Raw genomic sequence first — 18,504 nt, 5'->3', positions numbered from 1 at the left:
TTCGGACAGTAGCAGCAGCAGCGATGACGACGAGCCGTACGTGCTGTACGAAGGGATGTTTAAAGAAATGTTCCCTGTCCCGCCGTGCGCACGCCCAAAGATCATCGGCTACGTCGAGGAAGTTGTGCATGCGTATTCAGAGGAAGATGTATGTATACTTCAGCGCAACGCATAACTTTTTTTTTCTTTTGCGTCATGATTACTGTGCATTCTTAAACGGTCGCGTACTTGTTATAGTTTCGCAGGAACTTCAGGGTGTCAAGGGCTGTCGGTGCCGACCTGTACAACGACTTTAATGCCTCTCGGATGTCCCCTCGCTGTGACAGTGGGGGATCACCTGCAAAAACAGCCGAGGAGCATGTCCTAGCGTTCCTGTAGTGAGCTTCAGAACGTACCTTTACTAACTGCAATCATGCTAATAACTTCAGTATTGTCCCGAAAGTGATTTTCGTGTCCCTCGACGTTCATATCTGTCAAGTCGAAAGTTTATTTTGACGTTGTTCCCAGGTATGCTGCAAATAAAGCCTCCATCAGAGGCTTCGGGCTTCGTGAGACAACAGCCTTTAGAGTCCTTGAGCGTGTGATGGACTACCTTGTGGAATTAGCTAAGACCGTGATAGCCAAGACCGTGACGGCAGCAGAAAAATACTCGGTACAAGTACCTAATGTGAGACGCAAGAATTCAAACTAACAGCTGATTTACCTGCTAAGATGGACGAGGATATATAAACTGAGTGTGCCTTTCTAGACTTTCCAAGGCACATCGCCGCTTGATTTTGAAATTATCTGTTTTGAATCTAGACCCTGTCACCCCAACATGGATTCGTAATTTTTTTGTCTAATCATCAGCAGTTGACAATAATTAACATTTTCCCTCTCCCCTTTCATTACTTTACTTCAGGTGTACTACAGTGGCATTATTGGGCCGTTACTATTTCTAATATGCATTAATTATTTACCAAATAATATTTATTTATTTAGGAAAAGCTGGCAGGCCCTTGAAGAGGCATAGGGGGAGGGGGAATGGTACACTTCGCACAATGCCTGCTTTTTAAGGTGCAAAGCTTCTTGTAAATAAAAATTTCCTTCACTTCAATGCATATGAAACATCAAAACCCAGTTTTTAAGTTTCATCAGTCTGTTCAATATTGAGAACAAGTACCTAACTTTAAAAGAATTTAAGCAGGTGGCTAATTATTGGCTCTATCTCCAGTTGTCTGGAGTACCTAGCGTCATTGGATGCATCGATGGCAGCTACATAAGCATTCGCTGTCCTGTCAAAAAGGTGCGATCAACGTACGTAAATCGGCACAATTACATCTCAATGACACTGCAGGGAGTCTGTGACCACAAGAAAATGTTTTTGGATGTCACTGTTGGAAATCCCAGTAAAATTCATGATGCCAGGGTATTCGAAAATTCCCGTTTAGCAAGAAAGCTCCCTCAAGTTTGTGCCCCTGGAAACTTTCACGTCTTAGGCGACACAGCATATCCCTTGCGGGAATGCCTGTTGACCCCATTCAGAGATTATGGCAGTCTCACGGATCAACAGAAAAAAGTTTAATGCAAGGTTTTCCGCAACAAGGGTGCGCATTGAGAATGCGTTTGCTGACCTAAAGGCTCGTTTCCGTCAGCTTTTGCATATAGACTTTTTCTTGGTTGATAAGATGAACAAGTTTATGATATCGTGTGCTGTTTTGCATAACATGTGCATAACCGCAGGAGTTGGGGATGTCCCTTCTGGCCTTGATGATGGCACTCCTGATGATAGCCTGTGGGAAAGTCTTTCCCGAGATGATGTTGCTAGCTGTGGGCCGCAAACAGCAAATGATATATTGCTGCGGAAAAAAGGAGAGCAAACACGGGACTGCGTTTTCCGAAAAATGCAGCTGCAAGTGTTGTCTAACATGCAGCCAGGTTTTTTGTAAGGGCAGTTAAAGGGACACTAATGGCAAATATTAAAGGGACTGTCTACCGTCCTTCATCGCTTTTCTGTATTGTACCGCAATAGAAATCGTACCGTTTGAAGTGTCCAACCTTGCAGCGGTTTCTCTGGAAAGTGAGTAGAAATTTTTAAAACAGAATTTTTCGATCTGCGTTCGGTCTTTTTCCATGGGCGTGAAACGTGCCCACAACACTGGTTGGTGGACGTGATGATGATTGCAGTGCCGGTAAAAATTAAAACCGAAAGCACATGTGGTTTTAGTTGGATTACATTATGTTCGCTGAACACCATTGTAATGAATGTAACAGTCGTTTTCAGCGGGCTATCGGTTAAATGAAGCCTTCTTATACGATTACAGAACACCTGTCTTGCTGCAATCGCAGTCTATGCGTTTATTTTAGCACTGCTGCCGCAATCCAAGCCAAGTCGATTCATCAAAAACAGACAATAAATGCGTGCCTTCACGGCGCAGTACATGTGAGACATCCTAACAATACAGCGGCGCAGTACGACCAGCGCGGAGAGCCGCATGGCATAGCGCACGAGTTGAAGCAGACGAAATCGAAGACGGCGCCGCATGCAGCGCCACCGGGCGCCTTTTTGGATGCGTGAGAAAAAAAAAAGCAAGAAAAAAAATACTCTCTGACGCAACCAAAACGTGCCTGAAGTCCGTAAAATACAATTTCAAGTTATACATGTTTGTTTTTCAGCAAAATTAGTCTACCTGCGAGGATTTATTGTCCTACCAGTAGATTGAACCACACCCGCTAGCGGTCATTCTTTCACGATTTTGAACATAATTCCTTTTTTTATGGGGCAAAAGCATGCTCGTTGCCGCCGATGTGATGAACGAGCTTCTCATTTTCACCATACTCAGAAAAATTTTTCAAAGCTGTAGACAGTCCCTTTAAGTCGACGTTGATTGTTGAAATAACGGTCGAGAAACGTCGTAGTGCTACTTTTGTGCCAAGGAAGTGTCTATTTTGAAATAAATTGACGTTTTAGTGGTACACATCGCGTTAGCGCACTTCAAATCACCCGCCTGGAAGCGGTATTTCTGACGTCACTGTCGCCGTGTCCAACGTGTCCCGCTGTTGCCGTGTCCAACGCGGCTTCCTGCACTGCCGGCGTGCGCCATTCGGGCAACCGGCAACATCACATGCACATACGCAACACAAACTGGTTCTATGGAGACCATTGAACATAGACAACTTGCCATTTCCCAAAGGTTCGCTCTGTGGGGGTGTCAAAGCGTTGGAGGCGTCACACTGGGTAACACCTTCAAGTACAGAAAGAAAAAAAGTATCTGCGGGTGTACTTCAAAGTAAGTGAGATCAATCAGCACTAAGAAATCTCAACTTCTCTTGCAAATATTTCGTGCACGTATCCCCGTGCGATCACACAGAGCTCACCGTGCGTATTAACAAAGGTGGTAAATGTATTCGGTGAGCGTGTTAGACTATAAAGCAGCAGGACTTTTAAGCCGATAGGTAAGCAACAGCTCAGGTGGAAAAAAATTCTGTTCAGAAGATGCCGCATTTTTGCGGGCGCCGATTGCGGCTACTGCCACGTACACATACGTACCGACCAGTTATGTGGCCAGCCGTCATAAACAACTATTATTATCATTTCGTGCAGAATTTATGATCAGTGTCACGTACGTAACTTACCTCTGAACTCATCCCCACCATTCGTAAGCACGCCCAGCAGCAGCCGACGCACAGCCGGAGAGATTTCCATGTCCTCGTCCATATTTGTCAGCGCAACACAAGAAAACGGTATCCCTGCTTTCCACGACTGCGTGGTCCAAATGCGCGCTTTGCAGTGGCGACCGAAGTTGCCATGGAAACGTAAAGAGCAGAAAAAGAAATCGTTTCCGGAACCGGTTACGTGACATGCACAAACAGCTTCCGGAGCGACTCTACGCGGAGCATTCACGTGTTCTACTGGCAGATTTGGCGTGGTGCAATGCGAGTGCTAGATCCCGGATTTCGGCGGCCGCTCCGGATCTCCCAGTGGAATTCACCATTACAGATGCATTGCAAAAACTGCCCTCCAGAAGCACGAACAAAATAGACGTAAAACTCACAAATGCCTGTCCTTATAGGGAAACACAGCGGAAAGGGTCGTGGATACCACAGACATATTGCTTTATTTATAGGTACAGAGAGTGTGACCTGAGCTAGGGACACACTCTCCGACTATTTACCAGACTACGTTTTTCTGTCGACACGATGTGTTGATGGAAAGCCTGAGGAGCGTTGAAGTACGAGTGCTCTCCATGCTTTATATTTAATATTTTTTTATTTTGATAGCAATTAATGGACACTCTCGATGAGTTTTTGCCGTCGCCGTCGTGTTCTGTATAAAGTCCAAATCGATAACGTCCCCGCGCGCATCGTATGTTGCACCCGCGGGTAAAAGCGCGCGGCGGGGGTGACGAACGCCGCTGAAGCAGAGATGAAACGCGCCGACCCATCTACCATATGAGCTGGAGCCATGAATTCATGCTTATTCGGCGATTACTTAATGTATGTAATGATACGAATGTGACGTAGCGAACAGCCGGAGATATAACTTTCCGCTTGAGCATTTAGTGTCATGAACACTCCTGCGCTTGCCAACTGCGTATAGCCACTGTGGCCCTTAATATGTAACCTCTCATTACTCACGAGTACGGCTATACATATCTACATTGTGTCCACATGTGAGCCAACGCGCGCAGACACAACCGGCGTTCGTAAAATGTGTACCATCTGCAAATGGTGTCAATGAATGGCGATAAAAGCATAGCTTATGTTACCTGCGGTGCGAGCGTAATGTTTAAATCTCAGAGCCTTGCAATTGTGCTCAACAGCGTCGATAGACGTTGGTTCCAAATGAATCCGCAAATAGCAGTGACCGCTCGTGGAATTCGTCTAGGGAACAGAGTTGTGTATTTTTGTTTCAGTTATGCCGTAGGGCATTCTGCCCCCCCCCCCCCCCAAAAAAAAAAAAACAACAACGCTTTAAAAGCGCTCAGGTGGTCCTACAGAGGCACGCGGGAAGCCTATATAGATATCGCAAAGAGGTCTTAATTAAACACAGAAGTTCATGACTGAACTACGCAGTAATATGTTACACTTTGTCACATTCACTTGATTTGAGAAGTGTTGGCACGGCACAGAAGGAGAGCTAAAGCGTGAGACCCGCGAGCTGGTCGCGGCGACTGCTGCGGCGTATACACTTTTCCCACCAGTGCTTGCGCGCCCTTTGGTGGCGCTCGTGTGCTTGAAAAAGGTCTATTCAGCCTTGAGACATCCCCCTTTCCCTTGAAGACGCTAGCCGAATGGGGAGAAACGGGCGCGAATCCCGCGCTTAACCCGGGGTTGCAAATCGCATCCACACTGCAAAGATTGTGAATGCGAGCCGATGGTGCGGAAATAGATTGTCTGTTTCGGCACAAACATCAGAACACGAGGGAGATAATGGAAGCTATGCACATTAACAGAGAAGGGAAGAGGTGCATAAGCCATCCGTATGTTGCCTTTAGAGAAAAAGAGCTGCAATTTTTAAATTGGAGATTGTCATCTTGATTAGGCGGGAAAAAAGTTTCTTTTCATCTATTTTGGTTTTGTTTGTTTGTTCTCTGGACGCACGCGTCTGGTCTACGTGTTCTGGCTTCTTGGCATTGCTTGGATGACTGCTGCACGCGCGCAGTCGCTCCGCTGAGGCGTGGTTGACTTTTGTATTGTATTTATTCGTGCCGTTCCTTTCAATAAAGTTTAGTTGTGAGTCAGCGCTTGTGTCGTCGCCTTCTTCGTACTTCGTCATCATCCCTTTAGCGCCGTGAACTGTCAAAAATTGGTTAAAAAGCGACTTACGGCGCGTGATTCGCTCCACGCGCTCCGACCCTGACACGGTGCAGGAGGCGCTGCACGAGAGCTCACGCCGGCATGAGCTTTTTTTTTTCTTTGCTTTCTCTATTCCCACGCATTTAGTCAGTCATATGACATACACTTGGCAGGCTCGTCTTCAAAGAACATCGTTGCTGGTGCTTCCTGTGTAGGCAGCAGGGATACAATGAGGCGGGTCCCTTTCCAAAAAACAACGATGGTATAGGAAGCTTTAGAGTAGCAAAAAAGGGGGACGCACGTTGCTTACCACTTTCTTTTTCGTTGTTGTAGCTTTATCCCTGCGATATAATGTGAAATCACGCGAAGTGACGTCAGTGTGCAATGAGAGAGCATGCGCCAGTTTTGTGCCTGTTTTCTGTCATGAAGTGTACCTATCACCGCCTTAGCTATATAAGCAGTGTCCTTGTAATAAAGGCCTTTTTGTTCCGTGTCGTGGCGACTCCCGCGTCAGTTCATTACAGTGGCGACGAGGCACGGTGTAACCCGCGCGTGGGCCGGGGTTTTCCGGCAGTATGGCCGTCGGTAGTCGCATTCGAGAGTTCAACCTCACTGACAATTCGCCGTGGGTAGAGTTATGTCGAGCGCATAGAGTTGTATTGTGCAGCGAACACAACGGATGAGGACAGGCGAGCTGTGTTGCTCAGCTGCTGTGGCCCAGGGACGTACTCCCTCAGGGCCACTCTCGTGAAGCCGTCGCGACCGCCAAATGTGGACTACCAAGTCATCGTTGATGCAGTGAAGAAGCATGTCAACCCGAAGCCGTCTGAACTATATATGCGAGACGTACGTCTTTTCTAAGCGAGACCAGCAAGAGGGGAAGGGCGTAGCTGACTATATCACTGCTTTGCGCAAGTTATCCGAGAACTGCGGATTTGGCGGAACAAAATTTCCATTAGAGGAAATGTTGCGCGACCGGTTGGTCTTTGGAATCTCTGACAATGTAGTTCAACAACGATTGTTGACGGGAAAAAATCTGACGTTCGACACGGCATATGAATTAGCAATCACGGCAGAAGCAGCTGCCAAGCAGCAAAAAGTAATGCGGAGCAATGCACAGGAGCCCGAATTCCAGCAAGAGTGGACGTCGAAAGTGGAAATGGAAGCCAAGAAGAAGCAACCAGATAGGCAGCTGAGTTGTTTCCGCTGTTTGGGAGCGCATGCAGGATGGCGTTGCAGATACAAAGATTCGGTGTGTTTCTACTGTGGCGGAAAGCGGCATTTAGCAAAAGCATGCCGAAAAAAGCCAGCAGAAGTAGAAGCGCAGCTCGAGGACAGAAAAATTTCCACGAAGAGCGAGTACGACGATTTGTTCAGTATCAGCCAAGTAAAAAGCGCGACGCCAAATTACGTCATCACTGTAGAGATTGGAAATGAAATCGTGCCGATGGAAGTAGATTCTGGAGCTGCCAGGTCGATTATCAGTGTGAACGAATTTCGGAAGCGGATCAAACTAAAGTGCGACACGCAACTGGTGACTTGGACAAAGGAAGGTCTGGACGTGCTGGGAAAAGCGTCTGTGCCCGTGAAGTTCAAAGACCGAGAATTTGAGCTGCGGCTACTAGTAGTGAAAACCGACGGGAACACTCTACTGGGCTGAAATTGGTTCCAGCCAATGGGAATCAGCCTAACAGGTCTTCATAGCATAAATGTCGGACCTCAAGCGATTGTGGAAAAATTCGCAGACGTGTTCAGTGAAACATTTCCGGGCGCTAATCAGCCACGCATCCGCATCGAACTAAAGGAGGCCGCCGAAGCCCGGTTCCTCAAATACCGCAGCATTCCCTTTCCCATGAAGTATGAAGTCGTTGCCGAGTTAAATCGCTTGGAGGAACTGGGAATTCTAAAACCCATCCAATATTCAGACTGGGCAACGCCAATCGTCGTGGTGCGAAAGGACTGCTCCCTACGAATATGCGGGGATTATAGAAGCACGGTGAACCAGTCCGTAAAAAGTAACGTATACCCGTTACCAACAAGCAAAGAACTGTTCGCCAGATTAGGAAGGGGGCGTGTTTTTTCCAAACTCGACCTGACTCAGGCCTATCAGCAACTATTAGTAGATGAAGAAACGGCGGAGTTGCTCACGATAAATACCGTGCAAGGGCTGTAGAAGGCTTGTCGGCTGCCGTTCGGCGTGTCCGTTGCTCCTGGGGTTTTCCAAAGAACCATGGACATGGTGCTGGCCAGAATGCCACAAGTAGCGGTATACCTGGATGGCTTCCTGATAGCCAGCGAGTCTATCGAGGAACATGAACGGATGCTTGCCGAGGTCCTCAGCCGATTGTCCAAAACCGGTCTCAGAGTTCAGGCAGGGAAGTGCGAGTTTTTTAAGGAGAGCCTTGAGTTTCTGGGGGCATCGGATTCACGCTAAGGGCATCTACCCGTCGAAGGCCAAGGTCGAGGCCATTCACCAGGCTCCTGCCCCGAAGAACAAAAAGGAACTGCAAGCCTTTTTGGATACGATCAATTTCTAGAATCGTTTTTTGAAGGGCAGGACAGAAGTAGCTGAAAAATTGCATCGTTCGTTGGATAACAACGTACCATGGAACTTGGGTTCAGAACCATGGAAGCGTTTGAGAGCCTGAAGAAGTTGCTGACGTCTAACTCGTTACTGGTGCATCTTAAACCAGATGCCCCGTTAGTGTTGTCATGCGACGCGTCATCTGTGGGAGTGGGGGCAGTTTTGTCTCACCGCGACAACGAACAAAATGAGCAGCCCGTGGCGTATGCGTCTAGAACATTATCAAAGGACCCCGCAGGGGCGTCTGCGCAAGCACGCGTTTGGTGACTAGCGACACCACGGACCGGAGCTAACGGGGGGTTTCGATCCTTCTCACGCCTCGCCGTGCGTGGCTTTGCCGTGTCCGGGGAAAAGGGGATCCTGGGGGTTGAGCGTACGCCGGGTGATTGGACCTTTAAGGCCCCCCGGCAGAGGCAACACACCCCTTTGGCCCCGGCTTCACGGAGACGGCACCCCTGGGCTGACCCACCCAGGGGAAACCGGCAGTCGCCTTTTCTTGGCTCTCCCTCCCCTCATCTTCGTCTTTCTCTCTGACTTTTAATCTTTCCTGTCTTCTCGTATCTTCAGTTCATTTCCTCTTTTCGCGGCGACAAGGGTTAACCTTGTGTGGCTAACCACCCTGAGTTCAGCCATATTTGATTATAGTCGCAGTGTACAGCTGGCGCGGGCAGGACTTGCTCGCGAGTTCCTGTCCCGTCCCCTCGTTGGGCTCCGTGGTGGGCGGCTAGTACCGAAGCCGAAACACGTACAAATTTTATGGACACTTCGCTTTCTTCGCCTGATCGCCATCCTCAGAAGAGGACGCGCACCGATGTAACAGCCAAGTTCTTTACGAACAACAAAAGCACCTCTCCTAGATTCCACGTGATTCACAGCGAGCACTCAGAAATAACAGCAAGACATGTTTCTCCCTTCAAAGTCTCCAGAACCCTAACAGACACCTTAGAGCAAGGATATAAGATAAAGAAGCTGGCCAACGGGGACCTTCTTTTAGAAGTGCTCTACCAACACCAGTACGAGAACCTTTCAAAATTCACAGCCTTTGAAGACATTCCAGTATCCATTACCCCTCACCGATCACTAAACACCGTCCGAGGCGTAATTTCGGACGATGACCTAAAATATATGAGTGAAGAAGAACTCCAAAACGGACTGAAGGACCAAAACGCCACGAATGTGTACAGAATAAAAATCAAACGAGAAAACAAGGAAATCGAGACAAAGCACTTCGTTCTCACATTCGCATCGAGCATACTGCCGGACACTGTGGAGGTTGGTTACACCAAACTCAAACTACGCCCATACATACCGAATCCGCGACGCTGCTTTAACTGCCAGTGCTTTAACAGAGCTGCAGGGGCCAAACCACATGTGCCGCGAGCACACTTCTCACGAGCACACTTCTGAAAACTGCAAAGTTGAATCACACCACTGCGTTAACTGCGAGGTTAGTCATCCTGCATACTCGCGTGCTTGCCCAACATGGAAACAAGAAAAAAGCATCGTCACACTCAAAGTTAAAGAAAACATCAGCTTCAGAGAAGCGCGAAAGCGTCTTTCGTTCATTGAAAGCAGAAGCTACTCCGTTGCGCTGCAACAGGACGCGGCAACACAGCGGCCTACAGCGCCTGCCCAGGGCACACCCAGTGACTTCGGGGCAGGGCATCCAGCGCCCAAAGTGGACGCAGCTCGCGCTGATGATGATGATGAAAAACATTTATTATAAAAGAAAAAAAGAAAGAGAGTTTGGGGGCCAAAGCATGACCCCGCTACATGGTCGGCGTCCCTAGTCCGGGACACCGCAGGACGAGGCCCCGTCTCGCGCCCGTCGCACCAGAGCCCGTTGCGACTCCAGTGAGGAGCAGTTGAGGAGGGCAGTCTCCCATGCCTCTCGTGAAGGGGTAGGGGAAGGGGGCAGGTGGGGATTTTTAGTACATGCCCACACCATATGGAAGATATCACAGGTCTCCCCACAGTGTGGGCACCGCCCATCCGTGTTCGGATCATAGTGTTTTAATATTGCAGGACAGAGTAGAGTACCTGTCTGCAGGCGCCTTAGAGTTCGCTCATCCGCCTTACTCAGCCCCTTTGCAGGAGCCGGGAAAAGGCGGTGAGTGTCGCGATAATACGCGAGAATTTCTTTGAACCGCAGCAGCGGCGTATTGGCCTCCGAGTCATAAGAGCCAGGGTGAGGAGCCCGGTGGGTAAGCGCTCGGGCGGCCGCGTCAGCGGCCTCATTACCTCGTAAGCCCTGATGGCCTGGAGCCCATATAATTCGTTTTGGGGTCGGATCAATGGCAGCCCGTTTTAGAATTTGGCCGGCTAAGGGGGATATCTCTCCTGCCAAGTAGTGAGCACATGCTTTACGGGAGTCCGTGATGATTACTTTCGAATTGGGATCCGCGGCAGCAAGCGCTATCGCTACTTCCTCAGCTCGCTCTGAATTTTGTGCTCGGAAGGAGAGCCCATTGACGTGTTTTTCCTGGTGAATTACAGAGGCCGTGTAAAATCCCTTGGGCGAAGGCCCTGCTATGTCCACGTAGAATACACCAGGTCGGGAGCCGTGTTGTCTTTCAAGCGTCCGAGCCCGCGCTTGTCGTCTGCTTTCGTGCGTGTGCATATCCATGTTACTGGGGAGCGGAGAGACCGAGAGCATATGGCGCCACAATTCCGGAATACGCTCCGCCTCCTCTGCAGGGCAAACGTGTTGGATCTGTAATCGGTTTAGCAGGCGGCGCCCGGGGGCCGTCTGCATGAGCCGCGTATATTGATTCACAAGGTGGGCCTCCCGCAACTCCTGGTAGGAGTTGAGCACACCTAACGCTCTGAGTTTGGCGTTGGAGGTGGCCACAGGGAGATCCAGAGCTCGCTTAGTCGCCTTACGGATGATGGCATCTAGTCTTTCGTCTTCGTGCTTGTTAGTGCGAAGGTATGGGACGGCATAGAGTATCCGGCTAGTCACGAAGGCATGGGCGAGCCGAAGCGCGTCCCAGCCCCGCAGACCGCCCCGCTTGTTGGAAACGCGGTGGATCATGCGCCCTACCTGTTCGCCTACTCTCCGAAGTTTCGCAATAGTGGAGTCCGGTCTGAGTCTGTGGTGAATGAACAGGCCCAGAATCCGAAGCTCCTCCACCTCTCTGATGGGAACCCCGGACAGAGAGACGTGTATGGCTGATTTATCTCTTGGTTTCGCTCTAACATGCAAAAGCTCTGATTTGGTTGGAGCACACTGGAGTCCACAATCGTTAGCATACGCCTCGACTATGGATGCGGCCCGCTGAAGGCGTTCCTGCATTTCGCCAATGCTCCCTTCGGTGGTCCAGATTGTAATGTCATCGGCATATACTGCGTGTTGAATGCCTTCCACCCGGGCCAATTCATTTGGGAGGCGCATCATAGCAATGTTGAACAGGAGCGGTGATAACACAGCTCCCTGAGGGGTACCCCGTGTTCCCATAATGTACGGGCCATATTCCTCGTCCTCGATCCGAAGAAGAGCCTTGCGCTTAGAGAGGAAATCGCTGATGTATACAAAGGTCCTAGCTCCGCAATCGGTGAAACTCAAGTTAGCCAGGATGCTACCGTGTTTAACATTGTCGAAAGCCCCCTTCAGATCAAGGGCGAGGATGGCTTTGTCATTGTGTTGCATAGTTGTGGGTTGTATGATGGCCATGTGCAGCTGGAGAAGGACGTCCTGTGCAGACATGTGTGGGCGAAACCCAAACATGGTGTCTGCAAACAAGCCCTTGCCCTCCAGATATGGAGAGAGGCGATCCCGTACCATCGTCTCCATAAGCTTGCCCGTGCACGAGGTCAGTGATATGGGCCTCAGATTATCCGTATTCACGGCCTTGCCTGCTTTGGGGATAAAAGTCACAAGTGATGTTTTCCATTCGGGAGGTAGCGGACGTCCGTCCCAGATCTGGTTAATATATTCTAATAAATGGAGGTAGGCTGTGTCAGGGAGGTTTGCCAACAGTTTCACTGTTATGCGGTCCCTCCCTGGAGCCGTACCTCGGCGCATTTTAGCTAAGGCAGCTTTAAGGTAATGCAACTCAAAATGGGCATCGAGTTGGTGGTTAGGCTTACCAGAGTACGTGTACGCCGGCCCAGTCGGGTCCTCCGTGCGACAGAGATATCTATCGCACAGAGCATCCGCAAGCTGTGCCGACGTGCCTTGGTACCCATGCAGAGCTCGCCGGAGTTGCTTTTGCGTCTCCCCTCTCGTTTGAGAGGGATCTATCAGACTGCGAAAGAGACGCCATGTCCCCTTCGAGCTCATCTGACGAGCTGCGGCGTCGCAGCGGGCTATCCAATTTGAATCGGAGAGCTGAGCAGCATACGCTGCAGCCTGCTCCGTGAGTTGGGCTATGCGGGTACGTAACTTGCGATTAGTCTTCTGTTTTTTCCAACGTTTTGTTAAGCTTCGGCGCGCCTCCCACAAGTGCAGGAGGTGAGTGTCAATAGACCGATCCCACCAGCCGATCAGCGCATGCGCCGGTTTTCCGGAGTTGCCCCGCCGCCATCTTAGTTGTAGTCAATCGGTCAACCAGACTACAGCGACTACGCAGTGGCCGCCGCTTTTTCAGTACTGCGCCGGAGCTTCGCGGACGTCTCTCCGATTTCACCAGCAAGAAAAAGTCGTCATGTGAGTATTTTCAATACCTACATTGTCTGTTAATGGGAGCAGGCGGCGCGAATTTCGGTCATAAGTGCCTGCTACTCCTTCGTTTCGGCGGGACTTAGGACAGCCACCCGTTCATTGCCTGTTGAGTACCGTTTTCATTTGAGTGATGTATGTAAGCGGTTGTTCTGCGCGACTGTTTTTTTCGCATGTGCATCTCGGGGATTGCAACGTTTGTTTGCACAGTGACGTGCTGTTGGGGACAGGCTTTATATGCGGCGCCGAACCTTTCGTGTCTTACGGCACTTACGTGCACGAGTGTCGCGTTCAACATACAGCATTTGGTAGTAATAATATTTGAAATTCTTAATTTGGGTGGCGTTCTGATTTTAGTCCACCGAACGACGCGGTCGCTATATTTTGAAAACTCTTGACATTGTAGCGTCCCATGTTTCGCGCACGTGAATACGCAAACGCGCCGCTCTCCATTAGCAGCTGTGATACGCATTCATCAGTCATTCGCACTTGTCGGTTGAGCCGCATGTAAGGATACGGAGCCAACAAGGGACGTTATCTTACCCTGATAACTAGTGCTGTCTTTTTATTGCCTTTGGTATATAGTTCCGAAATAAAGAAAGGGGAACGTAGTAACCATACCAAAGGCGAAAATGATCCAGACTTCGCTGGTTATCAGCGTCAGATATCGTTTATTTTATGTGTTGGCGACGGTCGTGGTGAGGGACTTCTGGTGTCGAATCTCTCCCTGCCTCCCCCCCCCCAAAAAAAAAAGGAAGCATGGGCAATAGCTTTCGCATGCCAAGCCGCCGCAGCGCCGTCACCTAATATCGCTGGTTACGCCAGTGGCTATCAGCAGGCTGTGCTGCACGTATCGAAAGCCACGCGTTCGTGCGTTGTTAACAGTATTTACCTCTGTACATGCAGTTACCAGAGAGCTGCAGGTTCGTGTGGTTGGAGGACGGCATCGCCTAGAAAACTGCATTCTTGCGGTACAGTAATGCATTGGCTGCATTTTTAAATAATCAATATTCTTTTCATGGATTGCGTTTTTATTATGGCTTTTGTCATGGTCCTGCGTTATTTCATTGCAGTTATTTTTTTTTCGTTGTTATAGCCCTGTTGTTTATGGTCTTTGTAATTTCTACTTCGCTAAGCTTTTTTCTCTTAAGAGTATTTACTGTGTGCAGTATGTGCAACAGTGAAGATTATCTCAGCACTAGTAAAGTGCAGTCCCTGTCATGGGATTACTATCATGTGACTAAAGATTTGGTACTGGTAAGGTCCTGAAAACAGGGCGAGCGATTTCTTCTCTTTTCTTCTCATGAGAACTACTGCTGCGTTTCATTGTTTTTTGTGCTTTTTTGCATGATGCTACCACACCAACTAGTCCACACGTCGTTACTACTACTCATCGGGTACGAGCATCATGCAGTGGAGGCATATTATGTTATTAATACGTGCAGCTGGTTCATTGGCCTGGCTTCTGCGTGGACAACGGGCACCGACTGTCTGACACTGCCCGGGGTTCTTTTATAGAGTACGCAGCATGCAGATGTTTGTATGTTCCACCAATAGAGGGTAACGCCCTGATAAAAATATGTAATCTAAGAAAGTGTATTGGCTTAGCAGAAAGTTTAGCTGGCTATGTTCAGATTAAACTAACCTTCAGGCTCTGTTTTTTTTTTTTTGCAGCTCCGTGTAATGCTGTGCCATGGCATCTGTATTACACAACCACAACAGTCAAGGGTGGACCTGCAAAACAAGCTCCCTGAACCCATACTTTGGAAAGGAGCACATTGTCAGGTATGCAAACTTAACTCGGCAGTCATGATTCTCTAAAACTGATGAGTGCTATTTGGGAAAAAAAGAGCATGCTGACACCCAAATGTTTCAGAAAGTGTAACGTTTCTTGAACTATTCCTAGTGCCACAAAGCTCTACCCATCTTGTAGGCTCTGTAGTATGCAAAAATTCTTCTCTTTATTAAAGTGGTACGCTACAGGCTCAGTAACTTTGTTGATTGTGTGGTTTAATCCGCCGATGCAATGCAGGCATGAGGCGCGCCGTAGTGGAGGGCTCCGTATTAATTTTGACCACCTGGGGATTTTATCGTGCGCCGGAATATTGAAAACACAGGCGTTATTGCTTTTCACCTCCATCAGAAAAGCGGCCGCCGCGGCCGAGAATCGAACCTGCATTCTCTCCCTCAGCAGCACAACGCCTTAGGCACTGAGCAACCGCGGCGGGTCTGAGTAACTTTGTGTTTAGCTGGAAAATAACGCCATTTGTAGCTTTCTCAGCTTTTATTCAATGACCAACAACTCTTGATTGCTGAGAAATGAATAATTAAAGCTGGCATTTCTCTCCTCCATTCCCCTCACATTATTTCGTGAAGTTTCAGACCACGTAACAAAGCGCCCAGATCGAGTCGAGCCCGACTTTACTCGATCGTCCCCATCTTCCTGAAAGTTTGTTCTCGCCGGCTATTACTTCCGTCGCTCCCAATCACAAAGTCAACAGTGTGCCGTGTGTTTCCGACAAAGTTCCACTGATTCCCATCCGAATACGTGCCAACTAGCGCAGCTCCCAACCATTTTGCTGTTACAATTTGAGGTCACTTTAAAATGAAGTTTTTTACATATCTGATTGCAGTAGACAGTCTTCTTAAATTTAGTTTTAGTTCTATATCTTCAGAACTTGCACAATGGACAAAAAGTGGGAGTGTGCAAATTTGTGTAGGGAATGAAAAGGTGTTTATGCACAGGAATGTACTCATGCCAACTGTTCTAGCCAAGTACAATTACAAAAATTTCTTCAGCTGTTTCTGCAGGCCTGAAAGTGGGATTATTTTTATTATGCAACAGTTAACTAAAGGGTGGAATGTGTAAATGTATATTCTGGAAGGAAAAAGTCCTGCACAGCATGTAAACGTGAACGTTTATTCTTCATGCAGGTACACTGAAAGTAAAGGCGCTAGAAAACATCGAGATGCTGGCCTGCGGCTTTTCACATCAGGCCACCTGCAAAAGTTGGTGTTTTCAACTGAAGACACCGCAGAGACCGTGGTGAAGGCACAAGTTCTGGCATCCATGGCAACACGGACAGTGTACAGTGTTGGGGTGAAGTTGCTTAAGTGTGATGGGGAGCTTGTCAGTGGCAGCTGCTCATGTGTTGCTGGGAAAGGTGGTGTCTGCAAACATGTTTGCTGCGTTTTGTACGGGCTGATGCACATTGCGCAACATGATCTCACTGAAGTACCAAATGCCATTGCATGCACTGAAGGTGAACGGCAGTGGTACAACCCGCGGGATCCAAAAAAAGTGACTGAGCAATTTCAACAGATTGTATTCTCCAAGGACACCACTGAAAAAATCAGTGATGCACCAAGGCTTCACAAAAAACGAGCAGCCTACTCATGCTTGAGAACACAAGACTCGAATCTGTCAACACTGAGCCTCATAAACTTGCATGGAAACTTCAAAGAATGTGGGCTCGATTGCTTCGCAGACGTACTTGAAGCAAATGACTTTCTTCCCGAAAAACAAAGAAAAGTTGAGAGCCCCGCTACCGAAGATGTGGCTGGGCTACCTTTAAGGTGGCTGGAGCGAGCCAAACAGGGGAATGCTTTGCTGTCATACACAGACGAAGAAGTTACAGCCGTAGAGGCAGCCACACGACTGCAAAGTGCTTGCCTCCTTTGGCATATGTATAGGGAGGGTCTGATCACTGCATCTGTAGCGCATAGAGTTTACACATGGGTCAGGACGTGCCAAACCAAAATGGGGCCGCATGATCCCCGACGTCTCATCGCAGCAGTGGTTGGGAAAAAGAAAGGCAGGGCAACATTTGCCATGAAGAGAGGCCTGCTGTGTGAGCCTGAAGCCAGGAAAGCCTTTCAGGACAAAAATGACAGCCACGTGGAGCTTGAGGTGACTGAAACTGGCCTCTTCCTCTCTCGTCATCACGCTTTTCTAGGTGCAAGCCCAGATGGGCTCGTGAAGTGTAAATGTTGCGCACCACGGCTGCTTGAGATCAAAGTGCCCCTAAAAATTCAAGATTTTGCCAAAAGGCAGTTGCGTGCTGGGGAACTAAAAAAAAGTAGTGGCTATTATACTCAGGTGCAAGTGCAGATGGGTGTGACTGGTCTGAACACCTGCGTGCTGTTTGTTTACAGCAAGGAAGAGTGCCGACAAATCTCCGTGCCATTTGACCAGAGTTTCTTCACGGAATTCATAGAACGTTGCAAATTTTTTACTTCCAGCTACTTGCTTCCCTACATTTCCAGTAACTGGTAAAGTAAAGCTAGAAAATGTTTTCAAGCTTGTGCGTGTGTTCTGTCATACCATAAATACTTCAAGCCAGTAGAAGTAGCCCACCAGAGTTTTGCTTCTGTGCCTGTAAATTGCCTTTTCTACAACAAAGATGTTTATGTATGAGGTTTGTGCATTTTTGTTCTGCGTTAACAAGAACAGTCTACCCTCTTTCTTTGTACATCATTCACGTGCATAACTTGACCACGCTGGGGAAAAATAGTACAAATGAGCGTGAGGCCCTCCAGTGTGAAGCGTCTGTGTGCTTCATGCTAATTTCGCGGAGGCATAGGCTTGCTTATTTATGCCATGAAGCACACGAAACTGCACCACTGGCGTTATTGTTGCTACTAATATTCACACCATTATGGCTTGCGTGCTACTGTAAGGGCCGGCCTTGCTCCAAAACAGCAACTTATGTGGAATTTAAAAAAATTCTCGGGGCACCTAAGCTTGCTTACGTACTGTGGAGGTAAAAAGCCTGGTGATACTTATTAACTGCTTCTTTACTGATAGGGTATTTGTGTTATTTGTGTCTGTCTTCATTGCCACTTTGTTCAATGTAATGTTACATTGACGGGCTCTTTTACTGCTGCATTGTCTGTACTTCTCTTTTCGCCTTCATTTTGAATTAATTCAAGGTGAATTAAACAAGCAGACCGGTAACACATGCCACAGCTTTCCATGAATCAGTGTTTTGTGGGACAGCGAGGCACCTGCTCACGTGTCACTTGGCATGAGCTATTCGAACTTTTATCCCACCACTGCTAATGTGTAGGCCTGTGCTATGATGTGTTGTGACCCGCTTCTTTTATGGCCCTACTTTTTACCCACCACTGCTAGTGTGTAGGCCTGTACTATCATGTGCCTTCTGGCCTGTTTTTTTTTGTTTTCCTGAAGGCCCTACACAGTTTACGGGAAGCACGAAAACAATGTCAAATAAACCACTGTACTGGAGCCCTATGTGGAAAATATTTTTAGACAACTGTTTCTTGCAAAACAGGCGGTTGCAGGCTTCTTGAAATTTACTCGAGCACTGTGTAACGCCGTTTCTTCACAGCTCCATTATCCTCCTGCAGCTGGTTTCTATGCAGGAAATGATACACTCAACATACCTTCAGTTTATCAATGAATGCTGTCACGCATTAAAAGGCTACGTCAGCCTGTTAATTAACCTTTCATGTTTATGTT

At 48.3% G+C, this 18,504-nt stretch overlaps 2 protein-coding genes across 4 annotated transcripts; one reads left to right on the top strand and one right to left on the bottom strand.

Moving 5' to 3' along the window:
* Positions 1-10,148: 10,148 nt before the first annotated feature.
* On the bottom strand, positions 10,149-11,849 carry LOC125757295 (uncharacterized). Its single transcript, XM_049412736.1, has one exon. The coding sequence runs from the start codon at positions 11,817-11,819 to the stop codon at positions 10,149-10,151; it is 1,671 nt and encodes a 556-aa protein (XP_049268693.1). The 5' UTR covers positions 11,820-11,849.
* Positions 11,850-12,828: 979 nt separating this feature from the next.
* LOC119384017 (uncharacterized) lies at positions 12,829-18,276 on the top strand. 3 transcript variants are annotated; one of them, XM_037652306.2, is made up of 5 exons: positions 12,829-13,010; positions 13,929-13,993; positions 14,468-14,541; positions 14,697-14,807; positions 15,957-18,276. In XM_037652306.2, exons 4-5 carry the CDS (start codon positions 14,716-14,718, stop codon positions 17,296-17,298), a joined length of 1,434 nt encoding a protein of 477 aa, XP_037508234.1. In that variant the 5' UTR covers positions 12,829-13,010; positions 13,929-13,993; positions 14,468-14,541; positions 14,697-14,715; the 3' UTR covers positions 17,299-18,276. The 3 variants fall into 3 exon arrangements, with proteins under 3 accessions (XP_037508234.1, XP_037508233.1, XP_037508232.1); XM_037652305.2 differs by lacking the exon at positions 14,468-14,541; XM_037652304.2 differs by having other exon boundaries at positions 13,929-14,541.
* Positions 18,277-18,504: the final 228 nt, after the last annotated feature.

This window comes from Rhipicephalus sanguineus, chromosome 2 (assembly GCF_013339695.2).
Source record: "Rhipicephalus sanguineus isolate Rsan-2018 chromosome 2, BIME_Rsan_1.4, whole genome shotgun sequence".
NCBI lineage: Eukaryota > Metazoa > Arthropoda > Arachnida > Ixodida > Ixodidae > Rhipicephalus > Rhipicephalus sanguineus.
This window is presented reverse-complemented; position numbering and strand designations above follow the sequence as displayed.